The sequence below is a fragment of a genome, unplaced genomic scaffold, assembly GCF_019419815.1.
Source record: "Pyrus x bretschneideri cultivar Hongxiangsu unplaced genomic scaffold, Pyrus_bretschneideri_v1 Contig6, whole genome shotgun sequence".
Lineage (NCBI taxonomy): Eukaryota > Viridiplantae > Streptophyta > Magnoliopsida > Rosales > Rosaceae > Pyrus > Pyrus x bretschneideri.
The window spans coordinates 5,079,826-5,102,046 of record NW_025999798.1 but is presented as its reverse complement, the minus strand read 5'-3'; the positions used below and the strand labels follow the sequence as shown (position 1 = coordinate 5,102,046).

General features: G+C 37.3%; 2 protein-coding genes across 2 annotated transcripts; one reads left to right on the top strand and one right to left on the bottom strand.

Moving 5' to 3' along the window:
• Positions 1-4,263: 4,263 nt before the first annotated feature.
• Positions 4,264-7,068, top strand: LOC103929033 (bidirectional sugar transporter N3-like). The gene is made up of 6 exons (XM_009338179.3): positions 4,264-4,544; positions 5,326-5,362; positions 5,477-5,687; positions 5,828-5,989; positions 6,241-6,360; positions 6,437-7,068. Exons 1-6 carry the CDS (start codon positions 4,490-4,492, stop codon positions 6,767-6,769), a joined length of 918 nt encoding a protein of 305 aa, XP_009336454.1. The 5' UTR covers positions 4,264-4,489; the 3' UTR covers positions 6,770-7,068.
• A 1,409-nt stretch (positions 7,069-8,477) lies between these two features.
• On the bottom strand, positions 8,478-12,719 carry LOC103929032 (serine/threonine-protein kinase PBS1). Its single transcript, XM_009338178.3, has 5 exons — positions 11,883-12,719; positions 11,059-11,276; positions 10,318-10,507; positions 9,431-9,822; positions 8,478-9,295 (listed from the first exon to the last, which is right to left on the bottom strand). Exons 1-5 carry the CDS (start codon positions 12,004-12,006, stop codon positions 8,828-8,830), a joined length of 1,392 nt encoding a protein of 463 aa, XP_009336453.1. The 5' UTR covers positions 12,007-12,719; the 3' UTR covers positions 8,478-8,827.
• Positions 12,720-22,221: the final 9,502 nt, after the last annotated feature.

Here is a 22,221-nt window from a genome sequence, read left to right as displayed (position 1 = left end):
TCAATATGAACATCATGATTAGTCCCGTAACAAAATTGATTGTTGCCGATACTTTATTCTCGGTTCCTTCTTCTCCTTCTTCCATAACCCATGCTCAGAGATCGGAAGAGATAAGAGAACCCTATGGAGAATGTGGTCATAAATCCATAATATCGTCTGGCCACACCGACCGAATTGATTATCTTCATGCATAAGGAGACTAGATTAATGTAATAACTAAGTTTCTTCCCTTCTGAAAGTGAAATTAATCAACCCCAAATGAGTTTGGCTCATATGTAATATAAGAGTATCAATTATGGGAGGTATCGAGCTCTCTCTTAATTCAATTCCAATCATTTGAGGGTTTACGTACCTACCTAAGCTAGTCACCTTAATTTCAATAATTAAAAGTCAAATCCTTAATTATTTAAGCATAGATTATTAGCTAGGGTTTTGGGGTGTACGTAATCATATTTTTAGTTCTATATTTTCTTTTATCGATAGAATGTGTAGTGTTTGACTTCATTTCAAGCACAGTACACCAGGATGAAAAATCATGGCAATATCCTTCATGCATGTTTGGCAATATCCTTCATGTGCATGTAAGAGCAAGTCCACTGGGAGTGGATTGCCCAGCACCCAAAACAGGCTAGCCCCCAACCAAATCACTCCACCCCAGCCTAATAGGCTGGCACCCAGCCCAAGTCAGGCAAGAGACCAGCCCAGAATCGACAGACCCACATGCCAGGCCATCCATGTTGTTAATGCCGACGCCAACTCTTCCTACAACCTTCAACCTCCCGCTGGAGGACTCGAACACCTCGCGGGTGAACTTGGTCTTGCTACGCACGATCAACGCGTCGCAGAGCTCGATCTTGGTGCAGAGCTCCTCGAGGCTGAGGTTGATTCCAGGTTCTTCGAGCTTCGACGAGGTCGGTGGGCTTGGCGTCGAGGTTCATAGCAAATAGCACCATGACGAGCCGCGGAAGAGCTCGGCGGCTCAAGGCCGGAGTCACTGAGAAAGCAGAGAGGGAGGGCTTGGAGGTGAGAGAGAGGGCGGGGTTTCAGAAAAATGGGGAGCGGATTTGGGACGGCGACAATGGTGTTTTTGTATGTATAGGTGTGTGTGGGTGTAATTTATAATAATATTTTATAAAAATATCAAAAATTAATAATATTTTTTTTTATAAAGTTAGAAATTAAAAATAAAAATATTATTATTTTATTATTTTATAATAAAAAATAATAATATTTTAATAAAATTGACTAGACTATTTTTTGTTAGGAGTGGATATGCATTTGACCTATTATTGTTCATTGAAGTCTATCACTGTTCATTGAGTGGATTAAATAGGTTAGATGCTGACACATTTTTTTAGGGGTGGACTTGCTCTAATCACCTGTGCCTTTTGAAAAATTGGCAGCTTTAATTTCGATGAGATCGATATATAACAAATAGCAAGCAATCATGGATGATGAATCATACCATATGTAATCCTTTGTATTTTTATTTTTTTTAAGTTTCTTTTTTCTATTTTTGTGTGTGGTTCTTCTGGCTATACATGAACGATAGGGCAATTTCAGTGTTAGGTGTTCACTAAGCTGGCCACCGATAAATGCCAACTATATAATGCAAATGCAAGATTAGATTGCCATCGCTTTATATATATCGTATAAGGAGTGAGAGGTAGCTCAACGTCGTAATATTTGGTTGAATAATATCAACGGTATAGTATTGGTGGCACTCAATGAACATGTCGATATCACTGCATTATTGGTCTCTCAATACTCATGAGATAAGGACAAGATTCTCTTCGGATCCTCTTTAAATTTGTGGGGATCAAGCATCAATCAATCGTGTACGTTCATCATACATCGTGCGACCAATTTTCTTTAAGTACTATTTATATTCAATTTTAAATTAAAATTTTAAAATAATTTTTAACTGCATGATATACGATGAATGGACACGATTGATTGATCCTCTGGATCCCCACAAAAAGGATATGGAGAGGATCCTATTCCATGAGATAAAAAGCTCAAATCATTTCAGGAGGCAAGGACTAGCTATTACATCATAAAGTTAGGAATTGGATCCCATCCGGATCCACTTTGTGGGGATCCTCATATCTTAGTTATTTATCGTGTATCGTGTGGTCAGAAATCATTTGACTTTTTTTATTTAAAATTACACACAAATAGTATTTGACGAAAACTGACCGCACGATATACGATGAATGGTTAGGATGTGGGGATCCTAGATCCCCACAAAATGGATCCGAAGAGGATCCCTTTCCAGAAAATCAGCACACTGACCTACAGTTCTGGCTTTTGGGGTGAGGAAAAGAAACTTATTTTTCCCAAATTTGTCAAAATATCAACCTACCTAGCTTAGATTACTAATCAAGCACTTGGTTGAATATACTGCTCAAATTAAAAGTCTGAAAAACGCACGTATCAATTAGCTCTTAATTTAGCTGTATTTATCTTTCCAAATTAGAAAATGTCTCAAGTTCACATTTCTTGTTATTTCCTCATTAATCAATGACGAGTTGTTAGTCTAGTTATGAAACTTGTTTAAATTTTATCATGCTTACGTCGCGCCTTCTCATTGATCAATAACGAGTTGTTACTCTAATATTATTAAAGTAACATAACTTATAAAGGATCTAAACTCCAGAAAAATAAAAGTATATCGCAACCAAATCACACAAATTAATGAACGTCGATGGAAATAGCCATGTACATATCTAGCAATCTGTCCAAAGGCTCCCAGGGTGTCCACCTAGCATTCTCGAATCCCAGCCAAATGATAGAGACAAGAACGAGTAACAACATCATGATTGTCTTGTGGCTCATCTTTAATTATTCTTTTGTCATAACTTAAAACCTCCCTCCCTCCGTCCCCATCTCATAACCGCAAAAAATATGAAAAAAGCTGGCCAGGCTGCTTGGATTGTGGAATTTGATTACTTGAAGAAGAAAAAAGTCAGTCAGATGAACCCCCGATGCACACGAAACCCTCTAAATATTGCATGAACATTGAAGCACTACCAAACAAACATTCAACGGCATAGAACAAAAGCTTTGTGAACAATATTGTAAATCTTTGAGTGTGTGACTTGGAAAGATTGTTTGTTGTAATTGAAATATTGTCAGGTTGTGTTATTCAATTCAATTTATAATAAGTATATTTATTTGTGAGGCTCTACAAGTTGAACATATCAAATTTGTTGTCTATATTCTTAAGAAATTATTATTGTCATTTCAAGAATTTAATTGTGCAATCCAAACTTTCTATATTTAAAAAAATTTATGAGAAGTGCATAATTAATTTTTTTAGATTGCTAATAATAATAATTTATTATTATTATAACACGTCGTGGCAAGTGTTCCGAGAGTATATATATACAACTATATTGTCTGCGTGTGACTTGTGAGAATTTACAAGTGACAACTAGGGCTGAAGCCTGACGCGCCAAGGCGTGTTTCGTTTAGGGTTTTAGAAGATGGAGAGAAACGGTCCAAACAATGGCCATACAGTATGCACTAGTGCTTGGAATTAGAGATATAGAAGTCACGTGAATCGGGCTCTACTCTGGACAGCTTTGCGGTCTTAGAAGAGATGAGTAACGTAAAAAATCATATTCTTATTTTAGTTGGAAGAAGCCACTTGTTTTTTTTTTCAAAGAGCGTGGAATTCATGTTTGATTAGAAAAAACTCATAAAAAATTAGTAAATTAGTGTCGATTAACCAAAACTATAACTATATAACTCTTCCTAATTCGCAGTTATGGTGAAATTAATTATTTGAATAATTATGGTGATGATTTGGGGGACTACCCTAATTCCTATCCAAAGTAGTGTCAAGAAGTGTGGTGAATAATGCTCTGCTTTTTTTTTCTTTTTTTCTTTTTTTTTGTGGCCGTTGGATGGAGGTTACGCACACGTGATAGAGGGGCACGTGGAACTTGGATTTGTGGTTCATTGAATGAGTTCGTTGAGTAGCTTTTCATTGTACGGGAACATGACCTGGTACACCAAATGTTATAATACTAGTGATTTGATATTAAATTTTTTTTTCCCAATCACTTGTATTATGACACTTGATGTATTAGACAGTGTTCCCGGCACATTGAAAAAATTCTCGAGAGCATGGTACACCACCTACTAATCCTCCATCTGTCATGCAGCCACAATGAGTTCAATACGCACACCCTATTTCTTTTTCTTTCACTTTTTGTGTGTATATAAACAAGCTGCGTAAACCCATTGACCATCCTCAGCTAATAGTCCTCTAATTTTCTCTGCATGAGAATTTGAGAGGGAGGGAGAGAGAGAGCTCTAGGGTTTCTCAACACCAACTGAGTCCTCCTCCTCCTTAGCTTCTTCAACATATCATTCTCTTCATTTTCATTGAGAGAGAGAGAGAGAGAGAGAGAGAGAGAGAGAGAGAGTTCATCAGTCTGAGTTTTCTTAGCTAACTAGGGTTTTCAGATCTAGAGAGATCATGGCTACAGTAGCAGACAGTCACCATCCTTTGGCATTTACATTTGGAGTTCTAGGTAAACAAAATTGCATATGTACATTATTCATTGAAATTTCTTTTTTTCCAAATTTTTTTGTTACATTAGAGAGTGTCGACCTCTGTACTTAGCATATCCCTACCGATCACCCTACTCATGCATCCTCACCACTGAACTAACGCGAATGGCTCATTACGTACTAGTTGTTTCCGTGAAATTTTAGGTGAGTTATTGTGATGGGAACTAGCCAGCTACTAGCAAGCTAGCTGGGTGTACCAAATGAAGGAGCTGAACAAACACGATACATAAAATGTCATTTCTGGGGCTCGATCGATCATATGTATTTGTTTGAGTGCCATATACTATTGTTTGTTATTGTCATATTCTTCTCTAGTTATGACGCCCTTAAAACCTAGTTGGCCCGCATTTGTTATCTAATCTTTGTCATCAACTTGGCCATATTCTTTTTCCGTTAGTGAACCGTCTGAAATTCATCAGTAACTACTTTTTCTTTGCAGAAAAGCCTAGCTAAATAAATTTATATAAAAACAACCAAATATACAACAATAAAATTTCTTTGTATGTACACTATTCAAAGATTAGTTGTCCAATTTTTTACTTCTTGTTAATTTATAGGTAACTTTTTATATTAAGTAACACTGTACATCATTGTGATCCTTGATGATCAACCTTCCTCACCACTACCCACTAATATATAGATAATGAAAAGTGTGATTTATTTTAATTAATTGTAATCTTTTGATAGTCAAGAAATTCTATTTGAATGACCACTATTGTATTATTTCTTTGATGATGCCAGGAAATCTAGTCTCAACCATGGTTTACTTAGCCCCAGTGTAAGTGATGCATACTTTTTTTTTTTCTTTTTTTTTTTCTTTTTAAATGTAAGGAATAATATGTATATAAGTCTATAAAGAGACATATGATTAACCTTTTTTTTTTAAATGCAGGCCGACATTTTATCGAATTTACAGGAAAAAATCGACAGAAGGATTCCACTCGGTGCCATATCTGGTAGCAATGTTCAGTTCCATGCTTTGGTTCTATTATGCGTCGCTAAAAAAGAATGCTATGCTGCTCATCACCATTAACTCATTCGGAAGTTTTGCAGAGATGACCTACATCGTCATCTTCGTTGTGTATGCACCAAGGGATGCTAGGGTACGTACGTATGTTTCATCTTTAATTGTTATTTTTCTTGTATATATCAATATAATTTCAGTTTCCCTGTATTTTATATGTGTGTGTGTATATATATATATATATATTCTCTAATAACTCTATATATTTACGGAATGCAGAAGCTTACAGTGAAATTATTTGGTATTATGAACGTGGGACTTTTCACCTTGATCCTTGTCGTGTCTCACTTTCTAGTGAGTCGTGCGTACCGGGTCCCAGTTCTTGGATGGATTAATGTTGCCATTTCTACCAGTGTTTTTGCTGCGCCCTTAAGCATTGTGGTAATTGACTCAATCGTACAAACATATGACCATATTATTTGTTGGTGCTTTTTTCAATTACGTAAATGTTATTCACACTCTGATATTGTCTTCTTCTATTTATTTTTTAAGTGTTTTAAAATATAAAAATGTTAAATTTGGAGCTTTAAATGAACTCTTAACGCCATTTAATTACCTTTACTTTTATTCTGAGCACACATAATGTGTGTAATATATAACATATTCATTCAGTCTATTGATTTGTATTGCAGGCACAAGTTATCCGAACAAGAAGTGTCGAATTCATGCCATTTAGGTTATCATTTTTCCTCACTCTGAGTGCCGTTATGTGGTTTGCATATGGATTGTTCCTCAAGGACATATGTATTGCAGTGAGTATACTTACACTAAATTAAATCTATTTTCAAATCAATTATCCCTGCATAATTGATTAATCACTTGTTGCAGATTCCAAACGTTCTGGGTTTTGTGTTGGGACTGCTTCAGATGCTGCTGTATGCGATGTACCGAAACCGAAAGCAGGAGATACTAGAAGATCATGAGAAAAAGCTACCGGCTGCTACACCAGATCACGTGAACAACATTGTGATCATAGCCACATTAGCAGCTTCCGAGGTTCATCCGGTGGATGCTCAACCGAACAATCGCAATGATGATGGTGACGTTAATAATAACGCGGTCGTTACAGAGGCAAAGGAGCATGAACAAACGGATGATCATCGTCATGTGGAAAATGCTTCCGTCGAGCTTCAACCTAATGAAACACCATCAGCAGTGTGATGCTGGCAAAGTCCTATGTCGTACTTCTCGGAAAGAAAAAAACTACGATCAGTCGAACCTCGTTTGATGTGTAACAGCAGCAGCCGCTTGATCACGCCAAGATGTGGTCTGATCTTGTTATATTATATGTTTCGTTAATTGTCTCTTATTTATTTATTAAATTCCCAGTTCCAAGCGTGGGGACTGTGGCTGTGCTCATCGATGCACAAGTATATGTGAATTGGAAAGCTACAGCTATCCACGCTTGGCTTTGAATACTACTACTCAATATTAATATCAATGGACGTATGCTTAATTTATGTCCTCCGTTTCCTTGAGCAATATTTTTGTTTAAACGGCCCGGAAAACAGCTATGTGGTGTTCAAGGAAATAAAGAGTCCCACATCGGAACATTCATAAATAAATTACAACGTATATTGAATAGTTCCACTTCTAAACACCAAGATTTTTTATGATAAAATTCACCAACTCGACCACAAATGCTCATGCATGACAGTGTTCCCAAAACACACAATTTCTCATATTTTCTCCACAAATTTATACATTAATTTCGTATTTTTCATATTAATTGATTAAGCCGTAATCGATAGACATAATTAAGCACGAAGTTGAGATATGAGAGTGCCAGTTTATAGTAGGAGAAGCCAATGGTGGAGTTTGCGTAAAGAGCTTTAACACAATTATCTCACGGGTTGTGAGGTTGCATATTTCCGCATATCCTGCACATTGGCACGAAATTTTCTTGCTTACACATTAAGATTGATATCAAGTTTGAAATTTAGTGCATAGATCGATAGAGTAGTGAGGACGTCAAACATCATAGGACAACATAAACCATGCTCTGGGGTTCACACTTTTAGTACACTACTGTACCAAATTATGCAATAGATGATGCATCAATTTCCAACTCGTCACACAATAATTGCTGTAATAAGCAAGTAGGCTACACCTACGATATTGGTTATGGTAACATTCGCTACACCAAAATCTTGTTTTAATATGTGGATTACACTTACCTTGATGAATGTGAGAGAGATGTGAACGTAATTGTCTTATAACTTAAATTAGAAGAATTTAAATAAGGAGCTAGAAAGTGAAATTTTACTTCTAACATGATAATTCATAATATAGTAAATCGATGTGAACCTTATTAAGTAATAGGGAATTTTCAAATTGCCACATCAACTTTTTATTGCGTGGAATTTCCTAATAAGAGCTTGTTATCATGGATTATGATGACAATGCACCAAAATCAACCGTAAATAAGGTAAATCAACAAACAAGCAAAATTAACCACAACAATAACATAAAAATATACGGTACGTCCAATCCGGTGATCCCCTTAAGAAACTTCACTAGAGAATAGTAATAACCCCCTAACCCTTATCAAACCATGGATCTTAAATCTCTCTCACCCTTTGGCTCAAACACTTTGATGCCCTTATGGAACCCTTGTAATAATTATAGTTCAATAATGAAAAATCGCTATTGTTTCTTGTCAAAACTTCCGTCATAATCAAGGCCAATCAAGAGAAATAATTTATTGTGGATGAAAAAGACACCCCATTTTTGTAGCAGGAAAAAAGGAACACCGCAAGTTAATCGCGCATCCTTGGTAATGAAAGAGAGAGTAATTGAACATGTACGAACACATTACCAAAGAAACATGTAAAACGCTCGATAATACTAAGGTTGACAAAGACAGGAGTAGCGACAAGAGATTTTGTTTTGTTTTGTTCCAAAAACACAAAAATTATAGAAGGCAGAAGAATCGTACAGCATTTAACCAGACGTTTTTACTCTCAAAATTTTTAAATACGTCCTCTTTCTTCAGTTCTTCCTTCAGTCTTCTAGAAGATAATGTACACATTCCATTTACGGATTATTCTTCTTCTTCATGTTCGGAGAAGAGGAAAATAACAGAAAAGGGGTTAAATCAGGACGCATGTTGGTCTGCACCAACGCTCCATTACATTGAACACCCCAAACTAACCAATCTGCGAAAAAGCGAGGGTAGGAGCTGAGGTTGACGAAGACGGTGCATTGTACACTACGGCGCTACAAGTTGGTGCCATCAAAACTGCCTTGTGCACTCAGTCGTCTTTTCTCTCGCCAATTCTCTCCCCACATCTTGGCCTCAGCAACTGCTCGTTCCCTATCCAACATCCTTGCAGTTTCCTTTGGGGAATCGTCCTTCTCGGAACCATCTAAATCCCATCTCCGTCCGGATCCTCCTCCTTCCTCATTCTTCAATATTCTACCACCATCCCTGTGCCTTTTCTCATCCTTTTCTCCTGAACCTCTGTGGCCATGTCCTGAAGCCAGGTTAGGGTCATAAGACTGGTTGGCTAGGTACGACAGAGCAGTAACCACATCCCCAATGAGAGGCCGTGTGGCAGCTTGTTCCTGGATGCACATGGATGCCACGGCTAGAGCTTGGTAGAGACCCCGCATTGGATACCGACCCTGAAGTCTTGGGTCTGCCAATTTCGCAAACTTCCTTCTATCATTGAACAATGGACGTGCCTGCAGACATAAAACCACTGCCATTTAATTAATGCACAAACACAGAACCCATGCTTGCCAGACCCACAAAGCCTGCACAACAAGAAGATAAGTTTCTTCAGGCAATTCTACTACAAGAAACAAAGTGAGAATTACCCAAGTGATAAGGTTCTGTTCTCCATGGGGCCGGTCACCATCTATGGCCTTGCGTCCAGTAATCAGCTCCAGAAACACTACCCCAAAACTGTAGACATCTGACTTTACTGTCAACTGACCAGTCATTGCATATTCAGGAGCACAATAACCGTAAGTGCCCATAACCCTTGTGGACACATGGGACTTGTCTCCAGTGGGACCAAGCTTCGCAAGCCCAAAATCTGAAAGCTTTGGGTGAAATCCTTCTTCCAGCAATATGTTGGATGATTTGAAGTCCCTGTAAATAACCGGAGGGTTTGCCTTGTCGTGCAGATATTCCAATCCATTGGCTGCACCAGAAGCTATTTTCATTCGTGTGTTCCAATCCAATGGTTCCTTATCAGGTGGAAGATCTGCAGAGGGATCAACAACCCATTATAGGTGACTCATTAATTATCACTTGGATTAACTGTCAGGGAAAACGAATAGTCCAATAACACAGGAAAACAGAAGTTTGGTGCACTGTGTTTATTGAGTCGATGTCCCCAAAAGGAAATGTTTCTTTTTTCCTTTTCTCCATTTTACCAACGTGTGTGTGTGTGTGTGTGTGTGTGTGTTTCCTTTTCTCCATTTTACCAACGTGTGTGTGTGTGTGTGTGTGTGTGTGTGTGTGTGTGTGTGTGTGTAAGAAAATACTTCTATTTTCCCATATGCCAAACTTCAAAATTCACCATACATTCCCATATGCCAAACTTCAAAATTCACCATGCATCAAATGTATTTGTCATATTTGCATAACAGAAGTATTCATATATAACATAACTGAACGCTTCAAGGTGATTCCATGATCATTATCCAATAGTTGACATTAAACAGACAATAAGCCAAAAGAAGGAAAGGAAAGTTACCATGAAGGTGATCTTCCAATGATCCTAAGGGCATAAATTCATAAACAAGAAGCCGTTGATCTCCATCAGCACAGTACCCAATCAGATTCACTAGATTAGGGTGATGCAGAAGACTGAGCATGAGAACCTCAACGAGAAATTCTCTGTTGCCCTGGAGTCCATTCCTATCCAATTGTTTAACAGCAACCACCTGTGAATGTCAGAACAAAGTCAAATAATCAAAATCGCCTCAACCAGGCCTGAAGTTAATTCTGTGAAATCTTGCAGCACACCAGTGACCTTCAGGATGTATAACTAACAATGGATACCATAAGCATTCTATAACGTTGGCATCTTACTTAGGAGGAGAGATGGAGTGGAAAGTATGATATGGAATTCAGAATTATCGCAATCCAAATACGGTATGAAAGTTTAACAACCATCGTTATGAGTTATGACACTGATACATAAGTCTATGGCCTTGCTCACATTATAACCTTGCCATTTGTTATTCAATTCTCGTTATTGTTGACATGACAATACAACATAGCATTCTTGATTAATACTTCATATAGCTATAGAGTTGCAACATCTTATATCATTGCTACAGTAATTTAAAAAAAAAAAAATCCTTATCAATGTTTAGTATCTGACTTATGTTTCTTGTACCTATTGCCTTCATTTGCTTCTTTTCAATTGAACTCATCCTGTAATTCCTGTTCTGTGTATAAATAATAGATCATGCAACAACAAAGGAATTACCTGACCAGTGCTCTCGAGTCGCCCCTTGTATACGCGTCCAAATCCCCCTTCCCCAATGAAGGACTCTGGCCTGAAATTCTTTGTTGCAGTTGCAAGCTCACGGAAAGTGAAAGTTTGAGCAGCAATTTGGCCCCCAGGTACAACATCCTTTGGATCAGGCAATTTGGGCAGCTCCCTTCTGGACCCTCCATTGCTTCTTGATCTCAGTCTGTCTACTCCTGCACATACGACCATAACAAATTAGTGCAGATCCCTAAGTATCATCAAACCTGTCAGTCTCGACTACACAAGAAGATAGGACCATGAGTTAAGCTAAACACCCAAAACCGAAAATCAATTGGATTTCTAATAAACCATAACCCCAATACGAAAAACGTACCACACTATTCAAATTTGACATCTTATAAACCACATAAAGCAAATTTTACTAAATTCAGTTGTACTGTATTCGGTTTGATCAAATTATGAATATCTATCTTAGTTCTTCACTTACGTATGAAATCATCCACAACTTTGGACACCATTGATTACCAATCAAATTGATCCTGGGCAATCAAACTTATCGTGAGATCCAATTTTTACAAAAGAAAGACACTCCTTTATGAACTATGTCAGAAATTTGTGGGGTCTACCTAAAACCTCTCAAATTTAGAGCTCGAACACTCAATGAGGTCATCAATCGTGGACTAACACACAAACCCAAATAACTAATCCATACAATTATATTTAAATCAGGAAAAAAAAAACCCAGATCAGATCGAGCAGTAACACATTCAAATTACTAAACAATAAGGATTGATAAGCAAAAGCAATCAAGAACTGACCAGAAGGCAATCTGGAAATGTTATTAGAGACCGTTGGTTGACCCTGCTTTCTGTCATCAATTTCTGCCGCTGGATTGTTCAGCTTCTCCTCCTCCTTCGAATCGAAACAAGGAAAACAACCCATTTCCCCAAATCCAATTAAAACCTTATTTTAACTGTTTCCCAATACAAAAGATTGAAACTTTATTAAAATCCCAGATGAATCCAAAGCTCAATCAGAGGAGAGGAGGCTGCTCTTCCAATATTCCAATCCCAGTTTTTACGACAACCTCATCATCTGAGGGCCAAGGGCCATCCAAATATCTGGGCAACTCTCTCTCTCTCTCTCTCTCTCTTGGTGTTTCTTGATGCAATCAGGGCAGGCAGATGCAGACGATATAACTAAAGGGGACAAAAGCAAAACGAATCCAAGTCCACAAACACCAGAAACGATAACAAAGAGGAAGCGAAAAGAAAAATCCTTTTTGAGTGCCCAAAAAGAATCTGTGATTAAATGGGGCAGTGAAACAGAGCAGCTAAAACAAAAGAGAGCCGGCTTTCTCTCCTCCTCCCCCTCCCCCCCTTTCTTCTCTCTTTCTCTCTCTAAACTTCTGAAAGACTTTGACCAAAAATAAAAATGGCAACTCTGTACCACTCTAGATTTTCGCAAGAAGTTTGATTTTAACTGAGTGAGGTAAATCCAACGTTTTTGTTTTTGGGACAAATGGGAAAGCAGAGAGAGAGAGAGAGGGGGAGGGGATTGTGGGAAAGTTGAAAGATTTGATTGGACCGGCCGAAGAACAAGTGGTGTGGGAGAATGGGATTGAACCGGTAAGCACAAAAACGTGTCAAATGGCGGGATTGGCGGACTACACAAAGGGGGGAGGGAGGATCTGCGGGCTAAATGGGGTCCGCGTCGTGGATTGGCCCACCCTACGCGGCGCTATGCGTGTCCTCCGTGGATGCATATAATGCTGAGCAGCAAAGCACTACCAAGTACCAACTGAGCAATTAAAACATGATGAACATTATTCAATTTTGTACCAACTTTTTACTTTTGGGACATCATGTTTAGATGATCAACTTGAGGTTTTTTAATCTTGTTCTGAGTTTGTGGTGTTTGTTCTAAGTTTTAACTAAACATATTGGATTTGTAATGGCATCGATGATATTTTGTGTCTGTGGATGGAGAAAGATCTTGTATTTTATTTTGTCATTGATTTACTCCTTAAGATTTTATAATGGGTACACAATTGATGGTAATGGTGCATCAAATTGGATGAGATTGGGTTCATGTAATATATGGTTTTAACAAAGGGTAACACTAGTGAGACCAAATTTTGTAAACCAAATGATATGGTTGTTGATGATTGGATGATCATTTAAGTATTGATTAATGTGCTTATTTCCTATTGGTAACACATCATTTAGTTTACAAATTTGATTTAAGAATTTGGTATTCCTAGCATTATTTTTAAACAAATTATTGCATGAATTGTTAAAAGAGGTTTTTAGCATTTTGGGATTTGGTGACATGGCAATTCATAATATTTACTAAGTATGGTCATCATCGACACTAATACACCTTGTACATTTTCAATTGGGCAATGTTCTTAGCATTGCAACATAGTCAATTTGTATTCTCTGATTCACTGAGGAAGTGTATAAGATATTATTTCAAAGTGCGTCTAACAATTCCCTTTCGATTTTTTATTAAAGCTTTGGGAACTTGATTTCACTAGTCACTACTTACATCGTCATTTTATAAATCTCAAGTTTTCGCTAATGTCACTGCATATCAATAATTAAATACCTTAATTCAGCATATCAACAATATAAAATCTTAGTCTCCACTTGTAGATGTGTGAATGGAAATGGTGAATCTTCCATGCATATGTATGTGGAGATGGAGAGTGATTTTTCCTCAATCTCTCAAATGCCAAGGTTTGAATGATTGGAAATAATCTAGAAATAGCAGGGCATTAGCACCAACAATATTCCAAATGCATGCTTTGCAGACAAAAAAGAAAAGAAATGGGATTGGAGATTGGAGAATGGAGTAGAATGGAGGGTCATGATTGATTGTTGTAGACAGAGGCAGGCAGGCTCTATCTTACTAGATGGTTCCTTTCTGATGTCAATTCATCGGTATGGAATTTTACTTTTCAGATTCATATCATACATAAAAGCATTTTTCTTTTGGGATCAACATTAGGGCCAAAGTTTTGCTATACTTCGATGTATAGCATGTACTGAATTAGTGAAATGTAAAATGTGCATTAAAGGATTTAACAATTAAGGATTTGACGACTACAAATATTAGTGTCCTCAGAGCTTAACAATTGTCAACATGCTAGAAAATTCCTCATTAAGCGGCTACAGTAAAATTATAAAAGTAAGACTTAACAATACAAGTAGGTTTTATCTCTATTATAAATTGTTATAGAGGTTCTTACCATTTTGGGATTTGGCAATTCATAATATTTACTAAGTATAGTCATCATCGACACTAATATACCTAGTACATTTTCAACCGAGCAATGTTCTTAGCACTCCAACATAGTCAGTTTGTATTCTCTTATTCATTGAAGAAGTGTATGAGATATTATTTCAAAGTGCGTCTAACAATTCCCTTTCGATTTTTTATTAATACTTTGAGAATTTAGTTTCACTAGTCACTACTCATATCATTATTTTTATAAATCTCAAGTCTTCGCTAATACCACTGCATATCAATAATTAAATACCTTAATTTAGCATATCAACAATATAAAATCTCAGTCTCCACTTATATACGTGTGAATGGAAATGGGGAATCTTCCATGCATATGTATGTGGAGATGGAGAGTGATTTTTCTTCAATCTTTCAAATGCCAAGGTTTGAATGATTGGAAATAATCTAGAAATAGCAAGGCATTAGCACCGACAGTATTCCAAATGCATGCTTTGCATACAAAAAAGAAAAGAAATGGGATGGGAGATTGGAGATTGGAGATCGGAGGAGATTGGAGGAGATTGGAGGGTCATGATTCATTTTTATAGGCTGAGGCAGGCATGCTCTATCTAACTAGATTCTAAAACTTTGATATTCCAATTTTTGTCTTGCCTGTCAGAGTCTGCACTGAAGGTCCCTTTCTGAGGTTGTCAATTCATCGGTTCGGAATTTTACTTTTCAGATTCATATCATACAAAAATGCATTTTTCTTTCAGGACCAACATTAGGGCCAAAGCTTTGCTATACTTCGATGTATAGCATGTACCGAATTAATGAAATGTGAGATTTGCATTCAAGGATTTAACAATTAAAGATTCGACGATTACAAATAGTAATGTACTCAAACCTTAACAATTGTCAGCATACTGGAAAATTCCTTATTAAGCGGCTACAATAAATTGTATAATGTGATGTAAATGATATGATTTTCTTAGAATTATCATTTTCTTTCGTGTTTTTAACTTCATTTCAAAGATGAGAAACATTTATGAATATGACCACCACCACATCGCCTGTTAAGTTGACGTGTTTGATGATTTTCCAACTTAATATATAAAAAATATAAATAAGCGTGTTGTAACATGAATAAATTTGTAACGCCACGTGATATGATTGACTAGCAAATACGAGTCTATTAGGCTTAGCCCATATATAGGTAATCTTCCTTTTGTTTTACTTTTCCTAATTTGTCCAAAACATTTGTGGGAGGCCTGTCAATTTTATCGTCTTCTAGTAAAGTTTGTGCCGTGTAAAGTTAATCTAAATTCTTTAAGCTATCAACGCGTCTTATCCCTCATTTTAACTTTATTTCTAAAGTAGCATTATATATAAAAAAAAAAAATCAAAGTAACATCAAGTTTAATGTAAATAAATTGAATTGTAGTACCAAAGCTTAATAAATTTGTGTATTATATGCGTATCATACACGTATTTATATGTTTTTAAAAGATATATTTATGTTCGTACACATTTTAATGATTTGTTAAATTGCAAATTTTTTAAAACTCCAACGAATCATATGTAAGGATCCAAGTGAAGAGAAGATCAAGGGTCAAACTAAATGAAACTTGTCAATAGATTAATGAATGAGTTGTTATAGGTTGTTACAAGTTAGTTGAGATAAGGAGGAGAGTTAGTTTTTAGCTAAATATCAGCTAAGTAAGGAAGAGATATATAACAACCATTGTAATCATAGCTTGCTTATCAATAAATCAATATACATTTTCACTTTCTCTCTCCTCTCTTTCTCCTTTTCGAGTTATCTCCCTCTTTATTCTTTTGCATTCTGTGAACCTCTCAAGAACAAATTCATCAATATTAACATGGTATCATCGCGGGGAACTGCACTGGCGCTTCCGCACCTCCATTAAAAGCATTGCTTTCTTTCTCTAATCCTCTGTTTTGCAAACTACTGTGATTCTACAAATTTAAGGTCTTCTCTTATCTCTGAGTTCTTCATGATTTTGTTCTTCTTCGATTGCCTTCTACGTGTTTGATCAAATGTCTCAGTGAAAGTTTCTTCTCAAAGGTTCAACAATGGTGACTGTAGATCAATTGAGAATTGTTCAATCTCCGATCACAAACCTCATTTCCACGGTTTCTACTTCGGTTACAGTGAAGTTGGATGACTCTAACTATCTTACTTGGAGTTTCCAAATCAAGTTGCTTCTTGAAAGCCATGGCATCATGGGGTTCGTTGATGGATCAAGAAAATGTCCTCTAAAATTTGATGATGATTCTGAAATTGAAGGAGTTGAAAAAGATGATTACTTTGTATGTAAAATGCACGATTGTGCATTTATGCAACTGTTGATTGCAACATTGTCTACTATAACAATGTAATCCATAATTAGCAGTCAAAGCTCTCATAAGATGTGGGTGAATCTCACTGAAAGATTCTCTATAGTCACTAAAGCTATAATCTTTCAAATGAAAACTGAGCTTCATAACATAAAAAAGGGTCTGAATCTGTGTCTGATTATCTCCAAAAGATCAAGGATGCAAGAGATCATCTTGCAGCTGCAGGAGTAATGTTTGAAGATGATGATGTGATAATTATTGCGCTGAAGGGGCTTCCTGCAGAGTTCAACACTTTTAGATGTGTTATAAGAGGAAGGGAAAATGATATATCTCTCAAAGATTTCAGATCCCAATTACTTGCAGAAGAAGCTATCATCGGTTAGTCCTTTGAATCTTCTTCTGCTTTACCATTTGGAACTACAATGGTTGCTGACGCTCAATCAAACAAGGGAAAAAAATTAGTTCTTGGTCAAGAAACATCACAGTATACTGATATAGGGTCTAGTTCTGGATCATCTAGTTAAGGCTTTAACAATCATGCTGGTGGATCAAATACCACAGAAAACAACTTTGGGAATTGTTCCTTTAACAACTACAACAATTCATATCAAAGGTATTATAACTATGGGAGATACAAGGGGAACAATTTTCGAGAAAAAGGAATAGGCAGATCGTATAACTATGGTCCAAGATCTTATAATCCTCCACCAAATGGAAGCCTTGGTATTCTTGGTGCCCCAAAACCCTATCAATTAAGTTATGCAGAACATCTTTCTAAGATCCCTATTTGTCATATTTGCAACAAAAAAGGTCATGTTGCTGCTGATTGTTTTCAAAGGCATAATTCTTCACATTATAGTGCTAACATGCCAATTCAATGTCAAATTTGCTGGAAATTTGGACATTCAACTCTGCAATGCTATCACATAGGCAACTTTGCATATCAAGGGAAACCACCTGCACCAACTTACTACCATGCATACTCAGCATCAGCCTTCTACACCTAAGCAACAATTCTGGATTGCAGACACTTGAGCTACTTCTCATATGAGATCTGAGTTAGCAAATTTGGATCTACCTACTCCATACCAAAGGAATGATACTATAACCACAACAAGTGGTGCAGGTTTACATATTTCTCATATTGGCACATCAACATTATCTATTTCTAGTAACACACTTGCCTTGAAAAATATTCTACATGTTCCAAAGATCTCACAACACTTGTTATCCATCTATCAATTGTGTAAAGATAATAGATGTCGATTCATTTGTGATGACACTTTCTTATGGGTTCAAGACAAATCCACAGGGACAATCATAATTAAGGGGTTGTGTAAAGAGGGCTTTTATCCTATTCCTTTCAACACACCAAATAAGTTGTCACCTGCACTACCTCATAAGCATATATGCTGTTTAGCAAAACCTGTTAATACAAGCTTGTGGCATAAAAGACTAGGACATACATCAAATGTTATTACTTCTGCAATTCTACATCAAAATAATATCCTTACATCACTTGATACATGTCAATTAATACGTACACCTTGTCTAGAAGGAAAGTTTACTAAGCTACAATTTAATTTTCCTGTAACCAAGTTTGTACAACTTCTAGAGGTCTTGCATAGCGATGTATGAAGACCAGCCCCCTTGTTATCTCATGAAGGATTTAGGTATTACGTAACCTTCATAAATGAATGCACTCGATATACATGGGTTTTCCCTTTACATAATAAATTAGAAGTTTTTGCAACATTTGTGCACTTTTATGCCTATTTAAGTACTCAATTTTCTACACAACCAAAATTTTTAAGGAAAACTAATGAAAAGGGCTTGAAGACTTTGAGTTTTAATGATAAGGACAAAATAAAAGGTAAAGTGAATAGTACCAGATTGACTTTTTAGTGTAAAAATATGATTTTTCGTTAAAGTGAATAGTACCGTGGGTTTTTCGTTAAAACTCCCAAAATTTTACAAAGTAATGGTGGGGGTGAATATGTAGGATCCAAGTTTCAACATTTCCTGTCACAAAAAGGCATGTTTCACCAAAGATCTTATCCCCACACCCCATGACAAAATGGGTTGGCAGAAAGGAAACATAGACATGTTGTAGAAACTACAATCACATTGCTTCAAACTGTAAGTTTACCTGCTAAATTATGGTTCCATACTTATGTTGCAGCTACATATTTAATCAATGGAATGCCATGTGCTACTTTACAAATGAAATACCCTCACCAATTGTTGTTTCAACAGGTTCCAGACATTAATCATTTGAATTTTTTTTGTTATGCATGATTTCCACTACTTAAACCATACAACAGCTCTAAACTACAACCAAAAACCAAAACCTGTGTTTTTCTTGGTAATGCAGGTCATTATAAAGGTTTTCTATGTCTAGATATTACAACTCAAAAAAATTGGGTTAAAACTTATTTTTAGGCCAAATAAATGAGTCAATGTTAGTGACTGGAACCTAGTTGTTAACGTTGTTAGTTATTTGTAAACAGACCAAAAATTATATTTTTTTTATCAGATCCCCATGTAGTTGGACCATTGATTGAAATTCATTTAAAAAAATAAAAAATCAAATTGTGAATGTTATCTCGGTTAGTGAAAGAGTTAATAGAAATAATGTATGGAAATTGGGCCATCCCCCAACAAGAAGAAAGTTGAATTGCTTATTTGCCCCTTTCGCACCCGTCTCCGACCAAACACACTAACAATTCGTGATTGCACTAGTCCAACCCGCTTTCACACTGTTGCTATTACTGTTTGAATTCCTTGTCTAGAAGTATTTGATGTTCTGTGAGATTGGCTCACAAAAGATGTGTCGTCGTTGCACATCCATGGACCTCGTCGAAAATTGTCTCAGAGTTCCTGAGAGTGAGACGGTTTTACTGACACACCCCGACCGAGATCAGGGCGTGTTGGCCGTCACGTGGAAGTGACGTAACCATGTGCACAGTACGGAAGCTAAAAAATAAAAATAAAAGTACGAATAAATAAAAACCAGCTATACACAAAGTAAGAACATACATGTGCAAGCGTAAGTGTGAAAAACAAAGTTCAGAGAACGGAAGACCTAATGCAGTACGGGAGAAACAACACTACATAAACACACCCAAAGGTGGTCCTACACTGGTGATAATCTGTCAGATATGCCGGGAAAATCCTCTGGGGAGCCGCCACAAGTGCTAGCCAACTAGAACCTGGAGGGGCGCAAAACAGAAAGTGTGAGTGGACAAAAACAAAGCTTTTCAAAAACCATTTCTAAAACAAAGTTATAACCCCTCGCCGTAAAACCTGTATACTTCCCAGAAAAATAGAATATATATATATATATATATATATATATATAAATCATGCTCAGAAATATGCCATGCCAAATACCTCGAAATAAAATGCAAGTACTCAGGTAATATCAAACAATGCCATGAAATAGGTCAGCCGGAGTCATTTAACGTGACCTGTATGGCTGAATCTAGAGCTCAAATCTCCAACTCACTAACTATACCTGCACACGAGTCGGAACCACCTAAAGTGGTCTGTACGACAGGACTGGGTGTATAATAAGTACACTCAAGTGCTACGATCACGTGAAGACTGGGCGAATAATCGCGGGTCGCCTACGAGTCGGAACCACCTAAAGTGGTCTGTACGACATGACTGTGCACCTAACTTAGATCCAAGATGAGCATGTGGTGCGAGAGGTGAACATCACATGAAAGACTGTGCCCAACTCTGGGCGGGGGCACTAACACCGGGGGTGCAGGTTATGAGCTCTCTAGGCATCTCAAATCACTAATGAACATAAACATAAACCACTCACCTGGCACTTACCTGTGCGTCCGCAGCACCAACACACATATATATATGCAACTAATAATGCATAATTAAATGGCAAACATAATGCATGGCATATAAACGTATAAACGTTTCATTTCACTTTCTGGGAAAAACATAAGTATATAGGTATATACGGAAAACCAAAAGCCCACTCACTGGTATGTAGAAGGGTCGTAACCCCCTTGCCTCGAGTGACCGCGCTCGTCCTCGGGATAGGTCTCACCTATATGCGAAACAACTAAAAATACGTTAATTTTAAAGCACATAACCAACCATACGAAATAACTTCTCATACAAAGCTCAAATAGGGTGTATGAATACACCAACATGATCTACTCAACCTCACGAACATCCTCATATTTTTAAAATAATTTTTTGACGCCGCACGAACCCCCACGCGCCGGCCAAGGCACGGCCACACGCAAGCACGTGCCTGGCACACTGACGACGTCAGTTAACGCCATCAGGAATATTCCGTTAAATCTAACTGATACCGTTAATGCCGTTAGGAATATTTCGTCCAAACTGACAAAATATTCCGTCATCTTCTCCGCCCAAACTCCGGCGCCATCGCCAGCGCCGGAAAACCGGGAAAATTTCTAAACTTCGTATCTTCTTCGTTTTTCAACCAAATTTCACAAAATTGGTACCAAAATGAAGCTTACAACAAGAGGAACAAATCCATACCACTTTCAAGCACTAAAACCCACGGAATCTCGTCGGGAAAACACCACCAACTCCGGCTAAACCTGCAACTCACGATCCCAACGTCCAAAACCTTCAAACGAACCACCCCGAGCCTCCTAAGAACCTCACCAAGCTTCCTACATGCTTAAAATTCCCAAAAACACAAGAATTAACGTGCGCATGAACAGTGACCAAATTAGGGATCCCGAGTTCGACGTGAAAACGAAGGTATCCTTACCTGAAATGGGTATGGTTGAACTCCTAAGGACCTCACGAACACAACTGTGTAATTTGTTTCCTTGATCTGTGAAGGTTTCAAGGGTTTTGGTTGTCGTCCGTACAAGAAAATAGGAATGGGAGAGAGAGAGAGGGCTCGGGACAGATAGGGAGAATAGGAGAGAGGGATGAGGATGATGATGGATGTGTGGTTGGGATGCAACCAACCAAAAACCCAAAACAACCACACAAACAACAATTATCCATTAGGGGCAAAACCGTCATTTTACCCCTACGGTACGAAAAGTCCGGGACAGGCTGTCACACTTATTGATGGTGGTGGCACATGTTGGCTATCCACCGTTCATATGAAAATTGGCTCATGCAAATCTGAAAAACTTGCCGAAAATTGCAGAGGTTAGTTTTTTTTTCTCGAAATTCCCGACTTTCTACGCAAATATCCCAACTTTGCATACGACTGGATCGGGGAACAACCGGTCACTTGTTTGGTTTGGTTGTTCCATATTTGGTTCAAATTTCCTTCGAATACATTTAATATAAGTTGTTCTATTATTTGTTAAAAAACAAAATTACACCGCTTAATGATTAATTAATTTAATCGAGATTTGAGAACTGAATCGAACTAACCCGCACCGCTCCTTCGAATTCAAAGCCCACCATGTGACAAACATGTTTTTTTTTTCGCTTTATCCAGGAAACACGTGACAAACATTGAAAATTAGAAAACTACACAACGTGACCACTCCTGCCAAGTCACAACCTGATTTAGCGCCAAATTGATGCACGATTGGA